Source organism: Octopus bimaculoides, chromosome 8, assembly GCF_046866305.1.
Source record: "Octopus bimaculoides isolate indiv1 chromosome 8, ASM4686630v1, whole genome shotgun sequence".
NCBI classification, from domain to species: domain Eukaryota; kingdom Metazoa; phylum Mollusca; class Cephalopoda; order Octopoda; family Octopodidae; genus Octopus; species Octopus bimaculoides.
The window spans coordinates 56,598,074-56,621,383 of record NC_142935.1 but is presented as its reverse complement, the minus strand read 5'-3'; the positions used below and the strand labels follow the sequence as shown (position 1 = coordinate 56,621,383).

Here is a 23,310-nt window from a genome sequence, read left to right as displayed (position 1 = left end):
GGAAACTGTGTGCAGGTTCCTATGTGTGTGTGTGTGTGTGTGTGTGTGTGTATGCGTATGTACACAAACACACATACACACACACGGCGTTCAAGCTAAATTTGACAGTTTGCATAAAAAGAAAAAAAACACAATATCCAAATATAGAAGTATTTCAAAAAATATCAGCTAGATTGTGGCTGGGAGATAACAATCTACTCAAAACAGCTACCCTCAGTTTCAGAATCTGGTGCATGCCTTCCTCACTGTGTCCTTGGGTAGATCTTCAAACACCTCGTTGATCTTGCTCACCAGCTTGGCCTTGGTGTTTCAGGAAGAATGGTTGGTGCCTTTCTAAACTGTGCTCCACAGGTAATAATCCATGGGATTACAACTGAGGGAATTTAGGAAGCCAGAAATTGGGGCTGGTGGGATCATAGAAATTCTTCCACAACCACTTCTGAATCTCTCTGGAGGTATGGCAAGGAGCTAAATCCTGCTGCTATGCATATGGCCTTCCACCAGCAACCCCATCAAGTCAGGATTTGATCACAGTTTCAACAGCTTCATATAGCCATCTGAAACGATATTAAAGCTCTGGTCAAAGATGTAGGACAGCTTGACATCATCATTACTGGAGACACACGCAAAGACCATCACAGTTTAAGGGAACTTGGTATTCGTGATACATGGCATATCACATGGATTGTAGACCTTAGCAACGGTGGAGGTGTTGTTTTTCAGTCGTGTTTGTTTGTCTCTGAACAAGATATCTCAAGAACCACTGGATGGATTTGGATGAAACTTTCAGGGATGTTTGGCTTCATGACTGGCACAAACTGATTAGATTTTGAGATCAATCTGGTACCGGACATAGATTCTGGATTATTTTTTGTTTTTTAACTTAATTTTTGAGAGCAGTCGGGTTCATTTTTAGTATTCTCATTTGTGAGAACAGTCTAGCTTATTTCAGATATTCTCATTTTAAAACTCATCTCCGGCTAATCATTGAGAGGACGTTGGTGTTGCCTTGGCAGAGGTTTGCACTCTCTGAGTGCTTTTGTTGTTATTATTATTATTGTTGTTATTCTTATTATTATTATTATTAATATTATTAGTTTATTATTCTCAGTACTATACTCCTACCAACCTCACCATTACTACATCTGAATCCCATCTCCTTATATATATGTATGTATAAATACAATACATACATATATCTATATATATATATAATACAAAGAATATATATGCATATATATATATATATATATATATATATATATATATATATATATATATATATATATATATATATATATACATACATACATATTTATATTTATATTATACACACACACACACCATGTAAGAATCCATAAGTCAGAAAAAATATGCACTCATATATTAGTCAGTAGTATATTAATCAGTGTATAGTATTATATATCCATTATGGTCATCTTACCAATCAATTTCACACTAGGGCTTCAATGGAGTTATGTATGGATGTATGTAAAGATACACACACACAGACACACACACACACACACACACACACACACACACACACACACACACACACACATACATATATATATATATATATATATATATGAAAAATTCACTTCACAGCCGCATGGCTGTAGAGTGAACTTCTTATCTTCACAACTATATCTGCACTTATACACTGCTGAAAACTAAATCCTCACAAAAAAAAAACCGGAATAAATGAAAATAATGATAAAATAGATGTAAAAAGTAGATAAGAGAAATATTGAAAGAAAAGACTTTTAAAAATGGTAAAGAAAAGCTTCGGAAACAATTAATTTAAACAACAGAAATATGTGTCAAAAGTAATCCTATGACAACATAAAAATTGAAATGACACAAGATATAAAGAGAATATTTAAGTGTAGCATGTGGTGAACCTATGAATAGATATCGTCATAAATAGATTGTTGATCGTGGTTGACTCCTCTGCCTATTAAATATACACTAAGAAGGAGTCATATGAGCTGAGTAGTGATTAAGATAATTAATTAGTTCAAATCTTTCAACAGACATTGACACTTCTTTTAAGCAAGGTCCCAAAGGTCACTGGAAATAGGCTGCAGTCTTAATAGAGAGTGGTACAAGGTGAAATAAGTTTGGAGGATTTGGGATAGAGCCCGTCTTTGAATAGAATAATGGAGTGGTTGTCAGTGTGAAACTCCAGCTGTGGAATACTCAGCTCCATAGAATTTAAATAACCCAGATTTGTAGGAACCATCAAATCAAATTCTAGCGTTGAGAAATGAATATGAAAAATAGCAAGAAAAGCAATTTTAGTATTTTATTCAGCTTATTTTATCAATGTCACATGCTTGTGTAGTGCTTTCACTATCAAATTAATTAGAACATTTGAATATATAAAGTAATTAAGTATCTACTATAAGACTTCTGCACTGTAATATTTCAGTTTGAAACACACGATCTGAAATCAAGTCAATTGTCAAGGCATCCTGTAATTATTAATAAATATGGTTCTATATTGAATATGACTTTATTCATGTCAACCATGGCAGTGTGGTTGAGAAGTTTCCTTTCAAACTGCATGGTTTTGGGCCAAGTCCTACTCTGCAGCACTATAAATGTTTTCTATAGCCCCAAGCAGACCAACACCTTGTAAGTGAAACTTAGCAAATGGAAACTGTAGGATTACCAATGAACAGGTAGATGGATGGATAGAAAAAGGAGGGAAAGAGAGAGAGAGAGAGAGATTTGCATATGCAAGTATGTGTGTGTGTGTGTAATGTTGATAAATAGCAGCTTGTCAGTATCTGAGGGAAATAGTGATGATGTTTACATTGATGATGTTTACAGCAATGATGTTTACATTTGTTGTTAAGTCACTTACTGTTTTCAAAGAACTGTGTAAAACAATCCTTTGCTTGAAGAACAGGTAAGGATTAATGGCACAAAAAAACATAGGGCCCTGTAAAATCCTGCCACAAATAAATCTCTGTCCAACTCATACTAGCATGGGGAAATGGTTGTTACATGAATTAACAAGTGAATGTTTGTATGTGTGTGTGCATATCTATTAACAGGTTCACTTTACTTCTCATATTATTTAAAGTTTTGTGGGTGTGGAAACATGACTTAGTGACTTTGACATCAGAATCATTATGAATGCTAGGACCTTACTTCTATTTCATGAAGATCCATACTGGGTAAAAAGAAGGGTGACCTGCTATTTAACATATCCATAGGTCTATGACAGGACCAAGGTCACTGACCTCATAGGGCTCTTCATCCTTGATACTCTAAGAAAACATACACACCCACACAATTTGGCCCAGTATAGAGTAGCCATATGAGCAACTATACCATGAATAAGCTTAAGAAGAACCTTATTTGCTTCCTCAAAGAGTTCAGCTTATCCATAAATGTCATCACCAATTTAACAAAATTTGACTTCCTGGATCCTAACCTACACTTTAAAGCAAGCAAGTACTTGCTACTCCAACAGAAACCCAATGAGGAAAGGGTTAACAAATATTTTAACCACCTGCTATCTGTAATCAGTAACCTGATTAAAGGTATCAGAAGAATCTCCAGCTTAACATCAGACTGAGAATTTTTCAATAGGGCAGTACTCTATTACAACACGGTTTTAGCAAGAAATGGCTTTAGTGATAAATTAATATACATGGAGTGTTACCTACCATACCCATGTAAAAAAGAAGAATGGTTATCTGGCATAATCCTCCATTCAGATAAAGTCATCTTTGTATATGGCAGATGTGCAGGAACAAAAAGCACTAAGAGCACATGGGACTTAGATTCTCTCAAATGCCTTGGAGGCTCTCAAGATTGTAGATAGTTTCAGTTACCTAGATAACCAAATTAGCAATGGCAGAGGATGCTCTGAAAGTATTATCTCTAGAATAAGAATTGGGTGGAAGAAGTTCAGAGAGCTATTACATTTGTTGGCAACAAAAGGACTCTCTCTCAGAGTGAAAGGTAGACTATATGATGCTTATGTGTGAATGGCTATACTCTATGGTAGTAAGACATGGGCTCTGAATGCAGAAGGCATGCATAGACTGGAGAGAAACAAAGGTAATATGCTCAGATGGATGTGCAGCATCAGTGTACATGTATGGCAAAGTGCAAATGTATTGAGAGGAAAGTTGGGCATAAGAGGAATCAAATGTAGTATGCAAGAGAGAAGACTATGCTGGTTTGGACATGTAATTCATATGAATGAGGGCAGCTGCATAAAGAAGTGCCAATCACTGAAAGTGGATGGTACTCGTGGAAGAGGGAGACCCAGGAAGACAGGGGATGAAATGGTAAGGACCGATCTCAGGAAGTTGGGCCTCACGCACAAAATGACAATGAACCAAGATGTCTGGCAATATGTTCTTGAGAAGACCCATCCACGTCAGTGAAACTGAGTTCTAGAAGTGCCGTGTGTCCCATCCACACTTAACAAGAAAACTTCACACACACTCTACCACAACAAACCAAAATATATCTCTACATCTCTTCTTTTCTTCACATTTCCTCTTCATGTACTTTGTTTACCTCCTACTCCCTAATCCTGTCCTCTTGGCCCTGTGCCACTGTATCATTGCTCTCCGCTTACCCCCATCCTGTGTGTTCTACCCACATGCTCCTGTTTCACTCTATTATTGCTATCTGCTAGCCCCTGACCTGTGTGTTCTACCCACATGTAACTCCATACACTATGCCTAGTTCTCAGTCCCCAGTCCTGTTCCTCTGTATCATTGCTATCTGGTAGCCTCACCCAACTCTATACATATCCAGGTCTTTCACCACTTACTTGCACTCTTTAATCACATTCCCTTCACAATATCCTGCCACTCATATTATGACATTTGAACCTCAAATGTATAGAATACACTTAGTAGTGCTCAAGTTTCAACCTCTTGAGTTTTATGTACAGTTCATATATACAGTGTGTATATACACACACACACACAATATGTGTGTGTGTGTGTGTGTATGCATGCAAACACACACACACACACAGATAACAAAACATTACAAACTCAGTTCAGGTAATAAACCTGCTAACAAAAATCACTAGTCATTTCAAATAACTTAGATGACTTAGTCTATGTGTTACAAAAATATATGCATGTTATGAAAGTAAACTAAATATAAAAAAAAGTTTCAAGTTCAGAAAATCTCATGACAACATTAAATGGAAAACAATAACACTGATAAATTTCCCCCCTCTCTCTCTCTCTCTCTCATTTTATTAAAATAGAATAAACTTAAGCAGCTGTCAAGTTTTTGACAAGCAGAAATTTCAAGTGACAATTTTAGAAAACTTGTGAATGGATTAAAGAGATAGTAATCAAAGCAATTAATCAACAGGAGGAAGAAGATCACATGTTTGTATACATGCTTATGTCATCATTTAGCCTCTCAAGCAGATTTGTGACCAAAGCCAATCCAGCTGTGGCCATCCGGTTTATTCTAATATCAGGGGCAATGTATCCGTCTTTACTGAAGACAAGATGGAGTGAAACAAGGGGGAGTTGTTTGCTACTTCTAGTAGGTCAGCAAACTGAGCAGCAAAATAAAAGTTTGACTTGTCAGTTCAGCTCTATATAGAACTATTGGTAATCAATGAATGTTACTGAAATATTCTGAATGATTAAACATTGATGATTAGCTTGTATTTTGTTGAAGAAAGATTAAAGATTGTGGTCTTTTTATAATAAATACATTGTTAGGCTTTTGTACATGGCAGAGACTCACATATGTAATATAGTCTGATGAAAAACTTTGATTAACTGAGACTAACCTTACAAGTAGTAGACAAATGCTCCCTCTACTGTTATTCATAATCTAAAATCAATAGCAAAAATATAATATAATACGAAAGAAAAAAATTCCAATATTATCAGCTAACCCAAATATTTAGAAAATAAAGATGATGCAACTAGTAGTGGGTCTTGACTGTACAACTGGTGACAACAATAGAAATGTTTCAGTCTTCTTAGATCTCCTCAGCAATGTACATTCAGCACAGATGACAGAATTTAGAGAAAATTATGGGTGGGATCCTCTTTTTTTGCATTCACATGAACTCCCTACCTATGCACACCAGGCAATCCTCTACCTTCCCATTTGTATTCACATCCTCATACGTTAAGAGTATGCTCTGGCACATCATCACTATCTCTCTGTCTCTTCTTTGCTCTCTCTCTCTCTGACTGGGGTAATCATGTACCTCCTCTACAGAAAGATACATGTTTCTGTCCCTCTATCATACCTTAACCTCTCATCAGCTGGCACAAAGTCACCTCCTTCAATACCATCCCTCTCCAAAGGAACTTTGTCTTGTAAGTTGCTTGGGGACCTCAATCATGCTGTTGCCATGTAAAAAGCATTAAGTCCACTTTGCAAAGTGATTGGTGCTTGGAAGGGCATCTAGCCATAAAAATCATACCAAAGCAGACCTTCCACGGCTGGTGCCATGTAAAAAGCATCCAGTCCACTCTGTAAAGTGGTTGGCATTAAGAGGGGCATCCAGACATAAAGACCATGCCAAAACAGACAGTGGAGCTTGGTGCAGTCCTCTGGCTTGCCAGCTCCTGTCAACCTGTCCAACTCATGCTAGTAAGGAAGAAAGACATTAAAAGATGATGATATAAGTACAGGGATGGTTTTGTGGAATGAAGTTTGCTTCCCAACCACATGGGTACATGTTTTGTTCCACTGCATTGCACCTTGAGCAAGTGTTTCCAACTATAGCCCTAGCCCAATGAAGGCATTGTGAGTAGATTTGAAAACCTTTGTTAACTCAGGTTATCTTAGCAGTTAGTTAGCAAATCTCCCTCTAGAAGTGTCTAAAATGTAAATACAACAATGTAAATATAACATGTATATACAGCTAGCAGAAGTCACTTTTGAATCATTTTAGCTTACACTAATTTCCCTTCTATATATACTTATCATCTCTAAGTCTTGCCAACTGGGCAGAATATACTTCGTTGAGGTGATAAAAACAGATTTACTGCTTTCACCAGTTTTAAAGACTTGATCCACTCTAAAATGTATTGTCAACTTTTCCCAATAATTTGGATGAACCGAAGCTGGGTGATCTCCCCTATTTTTTGTTCGTTTCTAAAATTTTAACAACCACCCACCTTAAGAAAGAGTGTCTGATTGTAAGGATAATCTATGTTAATAGACGATTTTACTAGTTTACTATTATACATTATATGATAAGAGAAACTTATTGTACGTGACGACTTACGTACGCAGAACGCTCCTCTGAGGTATTTCTTTAAGTTCAATTGTCATTTTTGTTTGTGTTACATAGAATATCAAAATATCGGCTAGCGTTGAATTTTGCTGAGAATACCATCAATAACAAGTATGAGAAACAGCTGTGTATATGGTAATCGTTTTAGATAATAAAAAGTACAGAAATATTCAATATCCACCCCACCCCCCAAAATTGACAAATTTCCAGTTGTTGATGTTTAGTCTCAAGTCAAACCTGATCGTGCAGATCAATGAACAAGAGCAACCAGCTCGTCGTTTTAGGGACTTCACTACGAGTCATTCTTTTGAATACACCCCCTTATTCGAAAGAAAAACAAACAAAATCTTGAAAATTACACTAAAATATATATTTTAGTGCTCCAGGTCGAATCTGATCGAGCAAAAATATTATCAAAGGCGTTCTGGCTATGACAATCAGCTTGTCTTGTTTAGACGTAGTCACTTTATTTTGGACAGTAGAAAGTGATTTGGCTGTTATTTCTAAAGTCGATCAACTGGTTAGTAGTACCCTCTCATAGGCTCGTAAAAATCTTGTGTGATAGTATTCCTGAGAAAGGCGGATGACGACGGCAAGGATAGTATTCCATTGAAAGAAGTTTCATTATAATTATCAAACTTAAGGAAAACGAGACACTATCAAATGTCGAGATACAGTAAATAGGAAACTATAGCGAGAAGGTATCCGTCGATTCAATCGTAACTGAACTTATAATTGATTAAATAAAGAGGGAAAAAAACACCAAATAACGGAACACAGTCATAACACACATACACACACACATGCACAGTGTCACACATTTAACCACGCGACAGTGGGTGGACACAAATGTATGTGTATACAGTTTGAATGTGAGCAAGAGTAAATACACGTACATTTACACTGATACGTGCATGTATATAAATGTATAAACATTTACGTTTACATATATATATATGTGTGTGTGTGTGAGGACGTCTAATCAATAATGCTGTTATTATAAGACTTACGAAGAGTTAAAATAAACATCTAAGTAGAAAATAGCTTTAACACCAAACTACTGTCTCTCTCTCCTCTCTCTCTGTATGTGTGTGTGTGTATATATATATATATATATATATATATATATATATATATATATATATATATATATTAAAATCTCTCTCCCTTTCTCTTGTTTCTCAGTCCCTCTCTGTCCTTTGCCAGCTATCTTCTATTCTTCTCTCAAAATACTTATAAAATGCCTCGCCATCTACCCAACTGTAGATATTAGTTCTCCGTGACATAATGCAACAAAGTGTTCCTCGGTGAGCTATTATGGTTAAGCACCCAATTGCACTTGGAATATCTAATGCAGAGTGTTCCAAACAATCACAATCGTGAAACGGACGTACGAACTAATATTATAAACTTGTGCTTATCATAATAAAAATTATATATATATGTATATATATGTGTGTGTGTAACAACCATTTGTACGTTTGCAGTAACAAGACACACATTCTCCCTGTAAATAAATAACACGGTAAATGAGAAGAAAACATTTGTTTCACTAAACAACCATATTTTCCTTGACGAGCAAAAATAAAACAAACAACTGGAATTTGATAGAATATCAATAGCAACAACAACAAAGATGAAAATATATACATTTAGAAGAATACGTTTAGCCATCTATACTTACAAATTTGTAGCTCGATGTTTTACATGATACAGAATGAGACCGTGTGGAAAGAGAAAGCAAAATGTATATTTTTAATTAAACAATCAAACGATTCTCCTCGAATGTACAAAATACCGTCTGTTAATAACATACAGAGCTAGTATTGTCTTAGCTTTTACATCCTGCAGAAAAATACCAAAGTAATTCAGTGTTTGTAATTATAATTCTTTTTCATTTGTTATAGTTGTTAATAAAAAAGTTATTGGGAAAGAAAGAAACCGATAATAAAATAATATAATATATATGTGCAGTCAGAGATTTTTGCTTTTAATACGAAAAACTTTACAATCGAGTGATATGCATACTTCCGTTTCGGTTTCGTTCGAACAAAACCGGATAATAATAAAAAGTTCTCTGCATACAAATAGATACACATATCTTTGTAGACACACACATATATACATAAGTGTGTATGTATGAATGTATATCAGATAAGGAATGGGGTACAATGAGTAATATTTACTACATTTTCCATTGAGAAAAATGTTTACAAATGTTCACGGCCTTACAAAAACTACATCAGTACAAGGAAGAAAGAGGAGGGTAAGATCATTTTAGTTGTCGCTGTTCCAAAGGTACGATGAGTGTGTGTGTGGTGTGTGAGTGGGGGAGACAACATTTAAAAGACATGAATTTTTTAAATTCTTGTTTTAAAAAGGTTTTCCTTCAATGTTTTGCAATGCATGATTTAAAAAAGGGAAAATCCCGACAAAAGGGGGGAAAATTCCAAGTTAATTTGGCCAGTTATTCTGAAAGTCCACTTTTCCAGTTTCCAGTAGGGTTGGTGGGGCACAATGAGTAATATTTACTGCATTTTTTTTACCTTAAGAAAAAAATTCTTTCTTTTTCACAAATATTCACTACCTTACAAAACTATATCAGCTAAGAAAATGACCTCTAAATGCATTAAAAACACTATAACATATGCAGGGCCGACCCTCGGGTTACTGACACTCTGGGTACGCTGAACTTCAGCGTGTACAAGCTGACGGTCGTGGAAATTTCCTTGTCTTTGTCTCGCCCTTCTTCGTGCCTCGGGTGATTGCCTGAGTTGCCGGTATCTTGAGCCGGCCCTGAACGTATGCAGAACACTATTTCAAAAAAATATCTTTGAGCATACAAAAGAGAAATTTACATGGGGCAAAATGAGTAGGACATGATAAGGTAAATTTATCACTTCAATTCTCTAGAATTACATTTGCAAAAAAGATTTATACGGATCGGTATCTTTCCTAAGACATCAGAAAGATCAGAAATGCAGCAAAAATTTCAAATATCAAGGACAAATGAAAGAGGATCAGGGAGAAATGGCACATGATATGAAATTAACAAAACTCGATTAAATTTTAAAACTCAGCGCAAAATATTCGATATAACTTCTTTATGATCTGCTGGAGTGGCTCTCTTCCTGATATATTTACGCACCAACATGGACTAATTCCAACAAGGAGATGGATAAACTCCGGAGAGAGCTGGGGTTGTCAGTACCTGTTACAGTGGAGGATAGACGGAGGCAGAGAGTATGGGACAATCTGCATTCAAGTGTCACTTTAAACTCTCTCCTTGATCAAACTGATCAATTTTCAAGGTGTCACCGACTTTCTGCTCGTCCAAAATTTTCGGGGGACTGGATTAATGCCCAGCCTGTGGCCAATATTGGAAGTCTACTCAGTCTAGATGAGCTCCGTATCTCCATCGCGCTCAAAGTGGGAGCTGACGTTTGTAGGGGATTGAGATGTCGTTGTGGTAGGCCTTTTGATACCGCAGGTCTTCACGGTTTGTTTTGCCGCCTAAATGCTGGTCTTTTCGCTCTTCACACCGAGTTAAACCTAATCATTAAGCGGGCCCTGGCTCGGATTAATATCACCTCTGTTCTGGAACTGGTGGGATTATACAGAAGTGATGGAAAGAGACCAGATGGTCTTACTCTCTGTCCCTGGATTAGAGGTAGGTGTCACATCTGGGACGTCACAGTCTGTGACTCTTTTGCTCCTCCCCACATCCTGGATGTTACGGTAAATGGAAGGGTCACAGTTTCTGTAGCCGAACGGAACAAAAACCCTGAAGTATCGGGACCTGGCAGTGAATTATCTCTTCCAACCTGTAGCGCTTGAAACGTTTGGAGGGACTGGGCCACTAACCGCGAAGTTCCCATCGTTGACAGCTTGCCTCACCGAGGTGTCAGGTGATGCCTGTAAGGCGCTTGGCTTTTCCAACGCCTTAGCCTCGCAATCACCCGTGGTAATGCTGCGAGGGTGCTGGCTTGCTTCAGTAGGTTCCGTTGAATTTTGTGGTGTGCGACCAATAGAAGTACTTGGTGGTGCACTGATGGTTTTTTTTTTTTTTCTCTTTTCTTTTTTCCTACGCCTTTTTTCCCTTTCTCTGTTTTTTTCTTTTGTGAAAACTATATTAGATAAAATAAAGTATCATCGAAAAGAAATTATTGAAATTAATCATTACTCATTTTGCCCCAATTTAAACATTTTATTGAAAATGATTTAACGTCAAAACCTTGCTACAAATCATTTCAACCTATCATTACTTGTATACAGTGATTTTTCTGGACATTCTAAAAATCTCTGAAACCTGTTTTGGTTTAACTTCACGAGCACATCCAATTTATATAACGCGGAAGTCTACACACCACATATTTCTGTCTTCCACCTACATGCATCAAATTTTAAGTTCGTATTGAAACCTAGCACATGCGCAGTTCCTATGTTATTCAGAAAGACAAAAGATTCAGCTTCTGTGCTAGCAGTGTTAGTGTGTAGGGAGAAGTAGACGAGAGCAAAACGGAGTTGTGAACATAAAATTCACCCAAAACAATGACTTCAAAGAGTGGTGAAGTGAGATATGATTACAAGAGATAGTTAAACAGTTGCCGGAGGGTTTGAAGAATTTGGAGAGTGGTAATGACAACAGGAAAATTTAGAGGTGTGGGGAGAGGAGACTTTGTTACTGATAAGCATATTAGATGAAATAAACACTGTAGCTGGTGTCAGTTGCACTGCCTTGAGTTGATTTTAGCTGCTGTGCTTTGAGTTGGTTTCAGCCGTTCTGCATCTCCTTGGTATTTAGTTGTTTGGATTCCAGTCCACACGGGAACAGCGCACCGAACTACAAAAAATGTTTTAATTATTTGATATTTTCCACTCAGTCAACTGTTAGTTATTCTTAAAGAAAGGGACAAATAATTTCAAGTAATTAATAATAAATCTTTTAAATTTAATTTATTTGGTGAGGTGAGAGTCTGATCTTTGCAAGCAAGAAGCAACTACGGTTTCTTATTTCTTTATTGCCCACAAGGGGCTAAACATAGAGGGGACAGACAAAGGGATTAAGTCAATTACATTTTAGGAAAGTGGGTATACACCATTAGGTGTATACCCGCTTCCGTACATTAAATTCTGAAGAAACAACGGAACGCAGATTCTGAACTATCAACACAACAATATTTATTTACAGAGGAAATAGGTAGCACTTCGCCCTTTGGTTGCTGAGACGCCGTCATTGATGTTGAGTGGTTATTTGTCTAGCTCCAGAGTTGGAATGTTGGAAAGAGCTGTCTCCAGAGTTGGAATGTTGGAGACAGACTGCTTGTACGTCTGAGCTCTCCGTCGGCCGGCGAGAAAAGAGAGAATGAATAAGGGCGCGAAACTTGGATGTTGAATGACCACGCATGCGCACGAGACTCTTCCTGTATTCCTTCCGGAACTAGTCCCTGCGCATGCGTGGATAAGCTTTCCGGAATGTCTGCTATTAAGGCGTCACTACATGGCTCCCCCGCGAGTGCCGAAAGCATGAAAATAGAAAATTTGGAGGGACGCCTGAGGCAAGATGGCCACCGAAACCACCCACAAGATGTGGTACAAACACACACAAAGAAAAATCAAAGCAATAAATGTACACTTGTGAGATACATGCATGCAATGTACAAATGAATTGACAATGACAAAAGAACCGTGATGACAACTGTCCAGGAAACTGGAATCACGCGATGTAAAAGTCTGATTTTTTTGTTTTCTCTGAAAGGAAAGAAAATATGAGTGCACAAGTGTGTGTGTGAGAGAAAACACAGAACATAGTAAAAGTGTCTGTAACAGACTGTGAAAAGTCTTAAAACACTGAGATGGAGAAAACCAGTTCGTATTAAAATTCCACAAGGAGATAGAATGTCCATACGCAGGAAGTTGCGGTCAAGGAGCAGAGCTGTAGTTGAGCGTCGGATGCTGACTGGGACCTGTGTTACCTGGTACGGAATATTCTATAAAAGTTACACAAGGAGATTTAGAATGTTCATACGCAGGAAGTTGCGGTCAAGGAGCAGAGCTGTAGTTGAGCGTCGGATGCTGGCTGGGACCTGTGTTATCTGGTACTGAATATTCTGGCTGGTCTGTTGATCGTGAGTGGAAACATCCACTCTAACAGGGTCGAGATAAAACCGCGCTTGTTGATGTTGGTTGCTTGTGTATGTGTAGAAGTCATGTTGACGATGTTGGCAGTACGTAGTGGTTGTTGATGTCGTTGCTGGAAACTGGCTGTAGCTGTAGCTGTGTTCTGTATGTGTGTGGTGGTAATGATGTTGACAGTGGTGTGTGGTGTTTGAAAAACGGGCACGTCGTACACGAAAGTTGAGGGTTTGCCAAGGTACGCTTTTTCAGACGGTCGACAGACACAATCTCTGTACGACCATTAGCGTCGACCTTGAAGAAATTCAACCCAAGACTGCGGGTTGGGCGAGGCGTGTAAGGCAGCCTTAAATTGCCTATGAAAACGCTCAACCATCCCATTAGAAGCGGGATGGTAGCTGTTGGTGCGTATCTAGGAGAGAGAAATTTGACAGGGCGTCTATTTGAGAGGTACCGTTGGTGGCATTGCTAGAAAATGCTGTCATGAATTCGGAGCTGCGAGCGAAAATGACCAAAAGATCCCGTGCAAATGAAGATAAGCCAGTAACTCTTCCATTCTCCGGCCGAGAGAAACGGAGAGGTAACGAAATATGCTGAACTGGGAACAAGTAAGCATCAACAAATGTTATGTACTCACTGAAATGTAACTGTGCATTTTACTGCTATTTTCAGCAAGTAGAGGACGCTGTGTAAGAATGAGTTGACGTCTCGTGAAACATGTAGGAAATTGCTCAAAAAGTTGTTAGGATGAAATAACCGTGAAGTTTTTTGCGTGAAAAACCACAAAGGTCTTAGCCGTAAAGAAGTCTTCGGTTATAGGCTCTGGAAGTCATTGACAAAATGAAAAACTTTAACGTAGAAAAAATTTTCTTAGCTTTTCACTTGTGATGGATGAGAATGTAGAGGCAATCCTGAAGTTGAACGTCGCGAAACATACGAATTCAATGGCTGTTGAAACGAGGTCTGTAGATCTTTTAGCTCGGGGTACCAATTGTAGCATTATTGGTCGCAGTTCAGATTTTCAGCTGCAGTCGTTCTTTATTTGGGGTCACCAATTGTAGGGAAGTGCCGTGTGATGACCAAGAGAAAATCCTGCAGCTGTGGAATAAGCTGATGCGAGTGAGTGTGTGCATTCTCTGGTGCTATTATTGGTCGGTAGATCAGAATCCTCGGCTGCGGTTGTTCTTTATTCGGGGTCTCCAATTTAGGAAAGTGCCGGGCTGCGTTTGTTCTTGCGACGGGGTCACCAATTGTAGCAAATCTCCGGGCTGCGTTTGTTCTTGAGTCGGGGTCACCAATTTAGGAAAAGTGGTTATACACCATTAGGTGTATACCCGCTTCCGTACATTAAATTCTGAAGAAACAACGGAACGCAGATTCTGAACTATCAACACAACAATATTTATTTACAGAGGAAATAGGCAGCACTTCGCCCTTTGGTTGCTGAGACGCCGTCATTGATGTTGAGTGGTTATTTGTCTAACTCCAGAGTTGGAATGTTGGAAAGAGCTGTCTCCAGAGTTGGAATGTTGGAGACAGACTGCTTGTACGTCTGAGCTCTCCGCCGGCCGGCGAGAAAAGAGAGAATGAATAAGGGTGCGAAACTTGGATGTCGAATGACCACGTATGCGCACGAGACTCTTCTTGTATTCCTTCCGGAACTAGTCCCTGCGCATGCGTGGATAAGCTTTCCGGAATGTCTGCTATTAAGGCGTCACTACAACATCAACCCCAGTGCGTGACTGGCACTTAATTTATCGACCCCGAAAGGATGAAAGGCAAAGTCGACCTCGGCGGAATTTGAACTCAGAACGTAACGGCAGATGAAATACCGCTAAGCATTTCGCCCGGCGTGCTAACGTTTCTGCCAGCTCACCGCCCTACGGTTTCTGCCAATCAGACTTCATTGGTATCGTATAGTCTATTGAAAGCTGCTTTTAATTAGTTGGCTTCGTAAGTCTACATCACGTTGATAAAACCAACGCGAATAACAACGAATCTACATAAAGACGGATTTGTAATTCTGTAGGAAACGGCATTCACCATGGTGTCCTCTCCAACGATCCGTTTCTGGTTTTGTATCTTTTTTTAATACTAAACATACATGATGTGGAGGCACATGACCTAAAGGTTAGAGCAGCGGACTCGCGGTTGAGAGATCGTGGGTTCGAATCTCAGACTGGGCGAAGTAAAATTCCATATTCTCATATGATTCATGAAGATGAACTGAGTGTGCAATAGGAATGGAGGACCTCAAATTACCATTATGGCGAAGTACAGCTTTTAAACTTCGTTTTGAAGAGTCAATAAACAAACGCCACTCTGCAGGATCATGATTGTGTGATAAACATTCGAAAAGTCCATCGATGTTACCGCAAAAGCAAAGCAGGCCTTCAACAAAAAAACACGTTTGTAGAACCACATTTCTCTGTCGAAAATAAGTTATACGAACACCGTGCTTTAGCAGATACTTCTCCTTCAGTCTTGCTGTTAACAGTTCTGCTTTATCTTTTGAGAGGGACAGGTCCCTGACAAGGTCATTCAGTTCAGCTTGGGAAAATTTCTGAGGTTTAAAGCTATCGTCATCAGCCAGGTAATCTTCCTTAGCAGCACTATCGTGACAGTCAGCATCATCATCTGATGTTTCAATACCATCATCCAGTGGAACTGGAATTGGCAGACTGCCATTGTGGGGCACAAGTCTCATTGTAGAATCCAAATTGGGATACAAAATTTTGTGTTTATTCTTCATAGAATAAACACAAATAACAGTCATTAAAATGGTCTTTCGGCTCCCTCCGTATTATTGGAATGGCAAAAGACATGGACTTCTTTTTATTACTGAACCAGTCAAGTAAGCCATTTGAGCAAGCTGAGCAAATTAAATGTGGTGCCCATAACTTGTCCTGATCTACAAGAGGACAGTCAAAGTATAGCTTATAAATCTTCTTGATCTCTGGTGTTATTGTACGTGTTTGAGCTTTCACGATAAATTGTCCTCTGTCATGATAAAACACACCAGGGCGATTACTACACTGTCTTGACATTGTTAACACTGTAAAACAAATAAGGAAATAAGAACAAGTGGTTATACTCATATTAAATTTGAGATGAAGTATTTCATCAGACCAATTATGACTGGACAATTTGAGATATTGAAATACCTATTTCATCAGACAAACCTTGATTGGTTAATTTAAGATGATGAAATATTGTATCTGAACTATGCAGCAATGAACAATGTAGGGTATTTTAAAGGTATGTTTCCATGTTGTGAATGAAATACATGCATACACATCATTATTTGGAATTTCTATATAATGCATGAGCTAAAACCAAAAAAACTTTCTCATCTTGAAAACTGTACGTGATGTCAATAAACTAATCGTATATTTGAAATCAGCATTGAAAACTATATTCGGTGCACCTTTACATATGCTCGATGAAAAATACTTGTTGACCAGTGTTATGAGAGACTGTGTAATCCAATATATACAAAACGACGTAACAATTACAGTTGAAACACCTTTAATCATGTCATTTGATCAAAGATGGCCTGGGGAGTAAAACATTGACAATTTCTGGGCGATTTAGATTCTTCAGCAATTAAAAAGAGAAGTCTGTAATAATGGTTTCACATTTTGGCACAAGGCCAGCAATTTCAGGGGAGTGGGAAGTCAATTACATCGATCCCAGTGCTCAACTGGTACTTATTTCATTGACCCCGAAAGAATAAAAAGCAAAGCCGACCTCGGCGGAATTTGAACTCAGAACAGAGAAATCTGCAATAATAACATTTAAAAGATTTACATATTCGTTTCACTTACTTGGGACACCCAAATCTATTTCGTATATTTTAACCACAGTTATGCAGAGCAAAAAGAAAAGGAAAGAAACAAAGATCGCCAAATTCTGCAATGAGAAGCAGAATTGACCAAACCGTCATCCAAAAACTCGTTCAAAGATATTTTTTCTTACGAATAGCTGGCGGTTAACTAGTACATTTCCCCCCTCCGCCGCCACCACTACACGCATGAATACAGGCGCGCGCACATACATACAGTGAAACTAGTGGCTCTTAACTTTTTTTTTTTTTTCGCAGCGCCCTCCTTTTAAGTAGTTGTTATGCCTAGCGCCCACCTAAGTGGTGAGTGAGATATCGACCAAACTAACTTAACATGGATGATAATTTATAGATTTTACTCTAAAAATAGGTTGTGTAAGCTTTTAGCAGTGAAAGGATTAAAACAATAATAAAGACAAAAGAAGTAAATTTACTTTAGACATTGCAAGTTAATGACTTCACGGTGCCGGATAAGATCTCATTTTATTTTAATAAACATTACTAGTTTTTATTTACATTATTTACAATTGACGGATATTTGTCCTCATCTTGTTTGCTGTTTACACAACGTTTCAGTTGATATACCCTCCAGCCTTCATCAGGTGTCTTGGGGAAATTTCGAACCTGGGTTCTCATTCCTAAGGTATTTTTCGATGTTGTTGTTGTTGTTGTTATTATTATTATTCAGGTCACTGCCTGGAATCGAACTCAGAATCTTGGGGTTAGTAGCCCGCGTTCTAAACCACTACGCCATATGCCTGTAGTGGTTAACAGCGTGGGCTACTAATCCCAAGATTCTGAGCTCGATTCCAGGCAGTGACCTGAATAATAATAATAATAATAATAATAATAATAGTAATAATAATAATAATAATAATAATAACGACAACAACAACAACAACAACATCGAAAAATACCTTAGGAATGAGAACCCAGGTTCGAAATTTCCACAAGACATCTGAAACGTTGTTTTAAAAACAAACAAGATGACAAATATCCGTCAATTGTAAATAATGTACGTAATTTCTCATCTCTCAAATATAGAACTGTATTACTAGTTTTATCATGCATAGTATAATAAATACTATATATAAAATTTAGTATGTTAATTATGTTACCACACGGCCTCTTAAAGCCTTCAACGTGTTCAGTGCCCCCTTGGGGCCGGTACCACCCACGTTGAGAACCTCTGAATTAGACAATGCTAGGAGGAACATTTTTATATCAGTTTCATCTTTAGTAAAACAATTTTATGATACAGGATGAATTGCCCCCCACCCCACCAGCGCCTTTTTTTTCTCAAATACTTTGTTTACTTTCACTTTTGTGACAAGAGCTTCATTTTAAGCTCTATTTAACCTGCCAGCAATTACGATGAGCGTTGTTGTTGATGCTCTAAAACAACAAAACTAGACAAAAAAATCTAACAGATCGAAAAAAATCAAAAAGAGAAGCAAATTTAAAACAACAGTTCGAAATAATTCACATCATTTTACTTCACGATGGAGTCTCATAAAAGAGGCAAAAAATGAAGCAAACAAAACAAGCTATTTGCCAAAATTAACAAATAAAAAAGAAAAGAAAAAAAGGAAAAACGGACCGTGATATAGGATAACATTAAAATCAAGATGGTTCATGTAAGTAAAGCTGATGTTGTCAACCCAAGGTCCACTGTGATTTGAATTAAAAAATCACAAAACCCTAGTCTAACAAACATAAAAATAAAAATGAAGGTAGTTCTAATGTTTGTGTACAGTAAGAGGAAACTTCTTTAATTTTCAAAAACATAGGATGTGATCTACTAAAAACTCTCTCTCGGCCACATATTGAAGAATAACTAATAAGAACTCTCTCTCGATCAAAAATGGTAAAATATAAACCTCTGCTTAGATTAAGAAAGTCATATGCAATAGAAGGCAGTGTTTTGGAATAGTTACAAGTTACTGAAATAGAAGGGTAGGCAAATAGTGAAATATTTGGGACATTTTTCCCGAATAGTAATTTAAACTATTCTTTTCTTTTTATATAACGAAATTCGAGGGGCGGTTATTTCAAAACTCCGCTCAATAAAACATCAGAAGAAAGCAGATAAAGAGAATAATTTCCGAAAAGACAGCACCTATTCGTTACAGACATTACACAACAACGTCGGGATAAATATAAACAGTCTTGTTTTTTCTTAGTAACCGGAAATCAATTAACCGGAAGTGATAAAGTTGCTGCCTAGCAACGGTTACGCTTCTAAATATTATATGCTGTCCGTTGTCTAATAATGGGGAGCAGTACCAACAAAGTCCGAGTATGGTGCCGAATTAAACCAACTTCTAATTTTGTCCCTAATGTGATAAATATATCTCCTGACAAAAAGGTCTGTATCGACATTGCTTATTTTTCAGTTACTTTGAAAGACTCTTCACACACCTTTTTCTTATTCGTCAACGAACCTTTAAACCCGAAGTTTGCAATCTCTTTATTGATATAAATATTGTAGAGATCGTATGATATAATTATAGCTGATATATCGATTTGGACACATTGCAATCAAATTATAAATCACTAAGAGGAATGAAAATATGGGACGTCCACCCGGTTGACCCAGAACGATACTAAGAAACAAGATTCGAACTCACGTCCTTTGTATTAGTAAATCAGTTATTACCTCTTCAAAATATTACGCAATAGTTTAAGACGATATTTCCTTCAAACGTCGTCCATTTCAGTCAGGAGATGATGGGGTCAATTTCTATGTGTTATTGGACAGCTATTATCCCTGTAATAACGAAAAATAAAAACGAGTAGAATGGGACTGAAGCATCTAGATGGATTTTATCAGTTAATATATATATATATATATATATATATATATATATATATATATATATATATATATATATATATATATATATATATATATATATAGGAGAAAGAGAAGTATGTGATGTATCTACTATTTCCATCACCTTATGGTATAATGGTTGTCATAACTACACACAAAATCAATTTCTTATTAAAACGAGAACTTATGGTCGATTGTACTTTGCCACAATATATTTGATATAGTATGTTACTTCGCTTTATTGTATTGATCATGAAATAACGAAGGCAAAATTAACCAAGATGAGATCTGAACTCAGAATATAGAATATATCTCAGGGAATGTACTACATCTAATATAATTAATGTTCAGATAGTTTTGTTTGTTTGACTGTATGCATGCATGCGCGCGTGCGTGTGTGTGTGTGTGTTAGTAACATGTATAAAACGTATAGTCGAAAGGCTTGAGAAATGAGTATATATGTACTACTTGGACTCAGAGCCGAGTCTGTAATAGGAGCTTTCTGCGATAGCCAAACGATTCTCAGAATCCACATCTTATACTGTCTGTCTGTATGCATGCCAACACCCACATCCGTCTTTCCCTCTCAAATACTTCTCTCCCCGCTTTAGAGTGGGAGCTTTTCTGTTTCCTTTTCCCGTTCTATTTCTATCTTGCAAGTTATCTGACAACCTCACGAGTGCTGCTGACATAAAACACAAAAAGTGTACTCAATATACTCTGTAAAGTAGTTGGTGTTAGGAAGGGCATCCAGTCATAAAAGCTTTACCAAAGAAAATATTGGCGCTCAGTGCATCCTTACAGCTTGCCAGATCCTGTTGAACTGTCCAAGCCATGGAAAGCAGACGTTAAATGATTAATAATGATGATGTAGACAAACATTGATTACAGGGTTAATTTCTGAAAATTGAGGAGAATAGTTAAAAGATTTTACCTAGTGAATTATTGGTACGTATTTCATTAATTAGTCGGTGATGAAAGACTAAATCTACTTGTAGTTTGTACTCATAATGTGAACGGATAGAAATTTGCGAAGTATTCCATTTTGGCACTGTACTGTAAGTCATCAGTTATACATGATTTGGTATAATTTGAATTCACAATACAAAGGGACCTTAATCAATAGTATAAGGCATTTCTGCAAATACTACTAGTTCTGCCATCCCCTGCTCAAATATATTGGTTTCAAATTTTAGCACAAGACCAGCAATTTCGGGGGGAGGGTGGGGGGCACAGGCTGATTACATCGACCCCAGCTCTCAAATGGTACTTATTTTATCTACCCTGAAGGGATGAAAGGCAAATCGACCTCTACGTCATTTGAACTCAGAAAGTAAAGATGGACGAAATGCTATTTAGCATTTTGCCCGGTGCGGTAACGATTCTATCAGCTCGCCTCATTATCCTACTCAAAGAGGATCTATTTTAAAACGGGGGCGCCAGTTTTCATCTATGTTTTATGTAGTGCTTTTGGTACGGAAAGACTTTCAAACTTCGTATACTTATCTATTTTGTGTTATAGAACAGAAAAATATTTTTGTATTCGAATTTATGTCATGTAAAAAATTGTTATATAAACAATATATGCGTATAAATTACGATTAAACCGGATGAAATATGTCACAGGGAATAACATTTTTATGACCGCCCAGCAGTAACTCTATTGAGCTGAATAGACGTCAGTGATTGGTTGAAATTACAGAAATACGACAACTTTAACATGGAATAACTTGCGAATTCCTTTTTTTTGTTAAGAAGACTAAGAGTAAAAGATGTTTTATATGACACATTCTACCAGTGTCCCAAGTTTCAAAGTGTTTCGTTAAGAAAATACTGGCGCCCCCGTTTTAAAATAGATCCCTCAAGGATATTAAAATTTCGATTTTATATTATTGCTTTTGTTAGAATGTTAGTTGAAATAGTTGAGTACCTAACTAAGCCTTAGAATATTTAGTTTCGTCCTAAAAAGTACAGTTGATATGAAAGAAATTGTTGTATATAGTGCTCGTGTGTACAGTACATATATATATATATATATATATATATATATACGAAATCTTCACTCGTCAATTAATATTATAATATAATTCATTAATATTCCAATATTCTTCTAATGTTAATTGACGAGTGAGGATTTCGTTTCGAGGAACAATAAGTTGTTGTGCAGCCTGTCTTCCACGGGGCATTTTCGATCTCTCATAAGAAATTATGATATTCAGTCACGTGTGTGATTTATATATAAACAGTTAACTTCAATCACATGTGTGATTTAATTATAAGCAGCTCAAGTGTGAGTTGGCCAGTAAAGGTTTGTACTATTTGTGAAATATCGTTCAGAAAGGATTGTTGTATTTGCTGCTTTGCAGCGGTGTAGTCGTACGTTCTCTCTTTGAGAGTTGGTATGGCTAAAAGTAAAAGGAATACCTTTTACTCAGACTTTAGCAGGTCTGAGTATTCGACACCTGAGGAAGAATTGTTGAAAGCGGTTGATGCAATGGACGTGGAACTCGATAAGAGGAAGTTTGCGGAGGTTGCTCGAAAAGAAGAGGAAAATGTAGAAATTGACAAATTGACACAGAGAAATATAAGACGTTGTTGAAGCGTGACGGTTACAACGTTATCGTGGCCCCTCCGCTCAAAATAACAAAAAGTATGAAAGGCAGAACTATAATGTACAAAACATACTCAATTAAGAAAGGGAAGATAGACCACATGTTGACGACGCAGGTAGAGAAGGTGCTGAGGCCAATCTGGCAATATCTTGCCAGAGGGCCGAAATTTGGTGAAATGGAGGTGAGATTCACAAACGAAGACACGGCAAAGAAGTATGCGGCAACTTCATTGAAGGATGAAGAACTTGTACTTCTACCCACGTACCTGGGACGTAGAGCGTCTCGGGTATGAGTAGAAGGAATTCCTCCGGAAATTGACGTTGCCTGGATAGCGGCCGCTGTTTAGGCTGAGACTAACGGCAAAATAGTGGTGCTCCAGGCAACGAAGTCAAAATGTTCAAACTGGAAGGGCCAGGTCGTAAACATGATAGTGCAGGGTTCGAGTGAGGCGTTAGAAGAGATGGTGGAAACGATAACATTGGACGAAGTGGTAATGAATGTAAGAGTGAAGGGCAGGTTACCGCGCTGCTTCAAATGTGGTCAGAAGGGCCACATAAGAGCGAACTGCCCTCCACCACCCAAAATGGTAGAGGAGCGACAGCCGCCACCACAG

The 23,310-nt window shown here is 37.6% G+C and overlaps 2 protein-coding genes and 1 long non-coding RNA gene across 7 annotated transcripts in view; 1 reads left to right on the top strand and 2 right to left on the bottom strand.

Annotated features, from left to right (window-relative positions):
- The window catches only part of LOC106882632 (1-phosphatidylinositol 3-phosphate 5-kinase), a 106,516-nt gene extending 97,437 nt beyond the window's left edge, over positions 1 to 9,079 (bottom strand). For 2 of the 4 annotated variants that reach the window (XM_089356504.1, XM_089356507.1), the window contains exons 1-2: positions 8,955 to 9,079; positions 5,804 to 5,847 (exon numbers count right to left, since the gene is read on the bottom strand). The gene's annotated coding sequence lies outside the window, so the exon portion shown is untranslated. The remainder of the gene's footprint in view (positions 1 to 5,803; positions 5,848 to 8,954) is intronic. The other 2 variants (XM_089356503.1, XM_089356505.1) reach the window with 1 other exon arrangement.
- A 7,245-nt stretch (positions 9,080 to 16,324) lies between these two features.
- Positions 16,325 to 21,154, bottom strand: LOC128248578 (uncharacterized). The gene is made up of 3 exons (XR_016242902.1): positions 21,020 to 21,154; positions 19,909 to 20,019; positions 16,325 to 16,460 (listed from the first exon to the last, which is right to left on the bottom strand). It is a non-coding gene; the product is annotated as an uncharacterized LOC128248578 (long non-coding RNA).
- Positions 19,459 to 23,310, top strand: part of LOC106882635 (kinesin-like protein KIF9) — a 43,108-nt gene continuing 39,256 nt past the window's right edge. For both annotated transcript variants that reach the window (XM_014933377.3, XM_014933376.3), the window contains exon 1: positions 19,459 to 19,617. In XM_014933377.3, the coding sequence (XP_014788863.1) occupies positions 19,522 to 19,617 (96 nt within the window). In that variant the 5' untranslated portion in view covers positions 19,459 to 19,521. The remainder of the gene's footprint in view (positions 19,618 to 23,310) is intronic.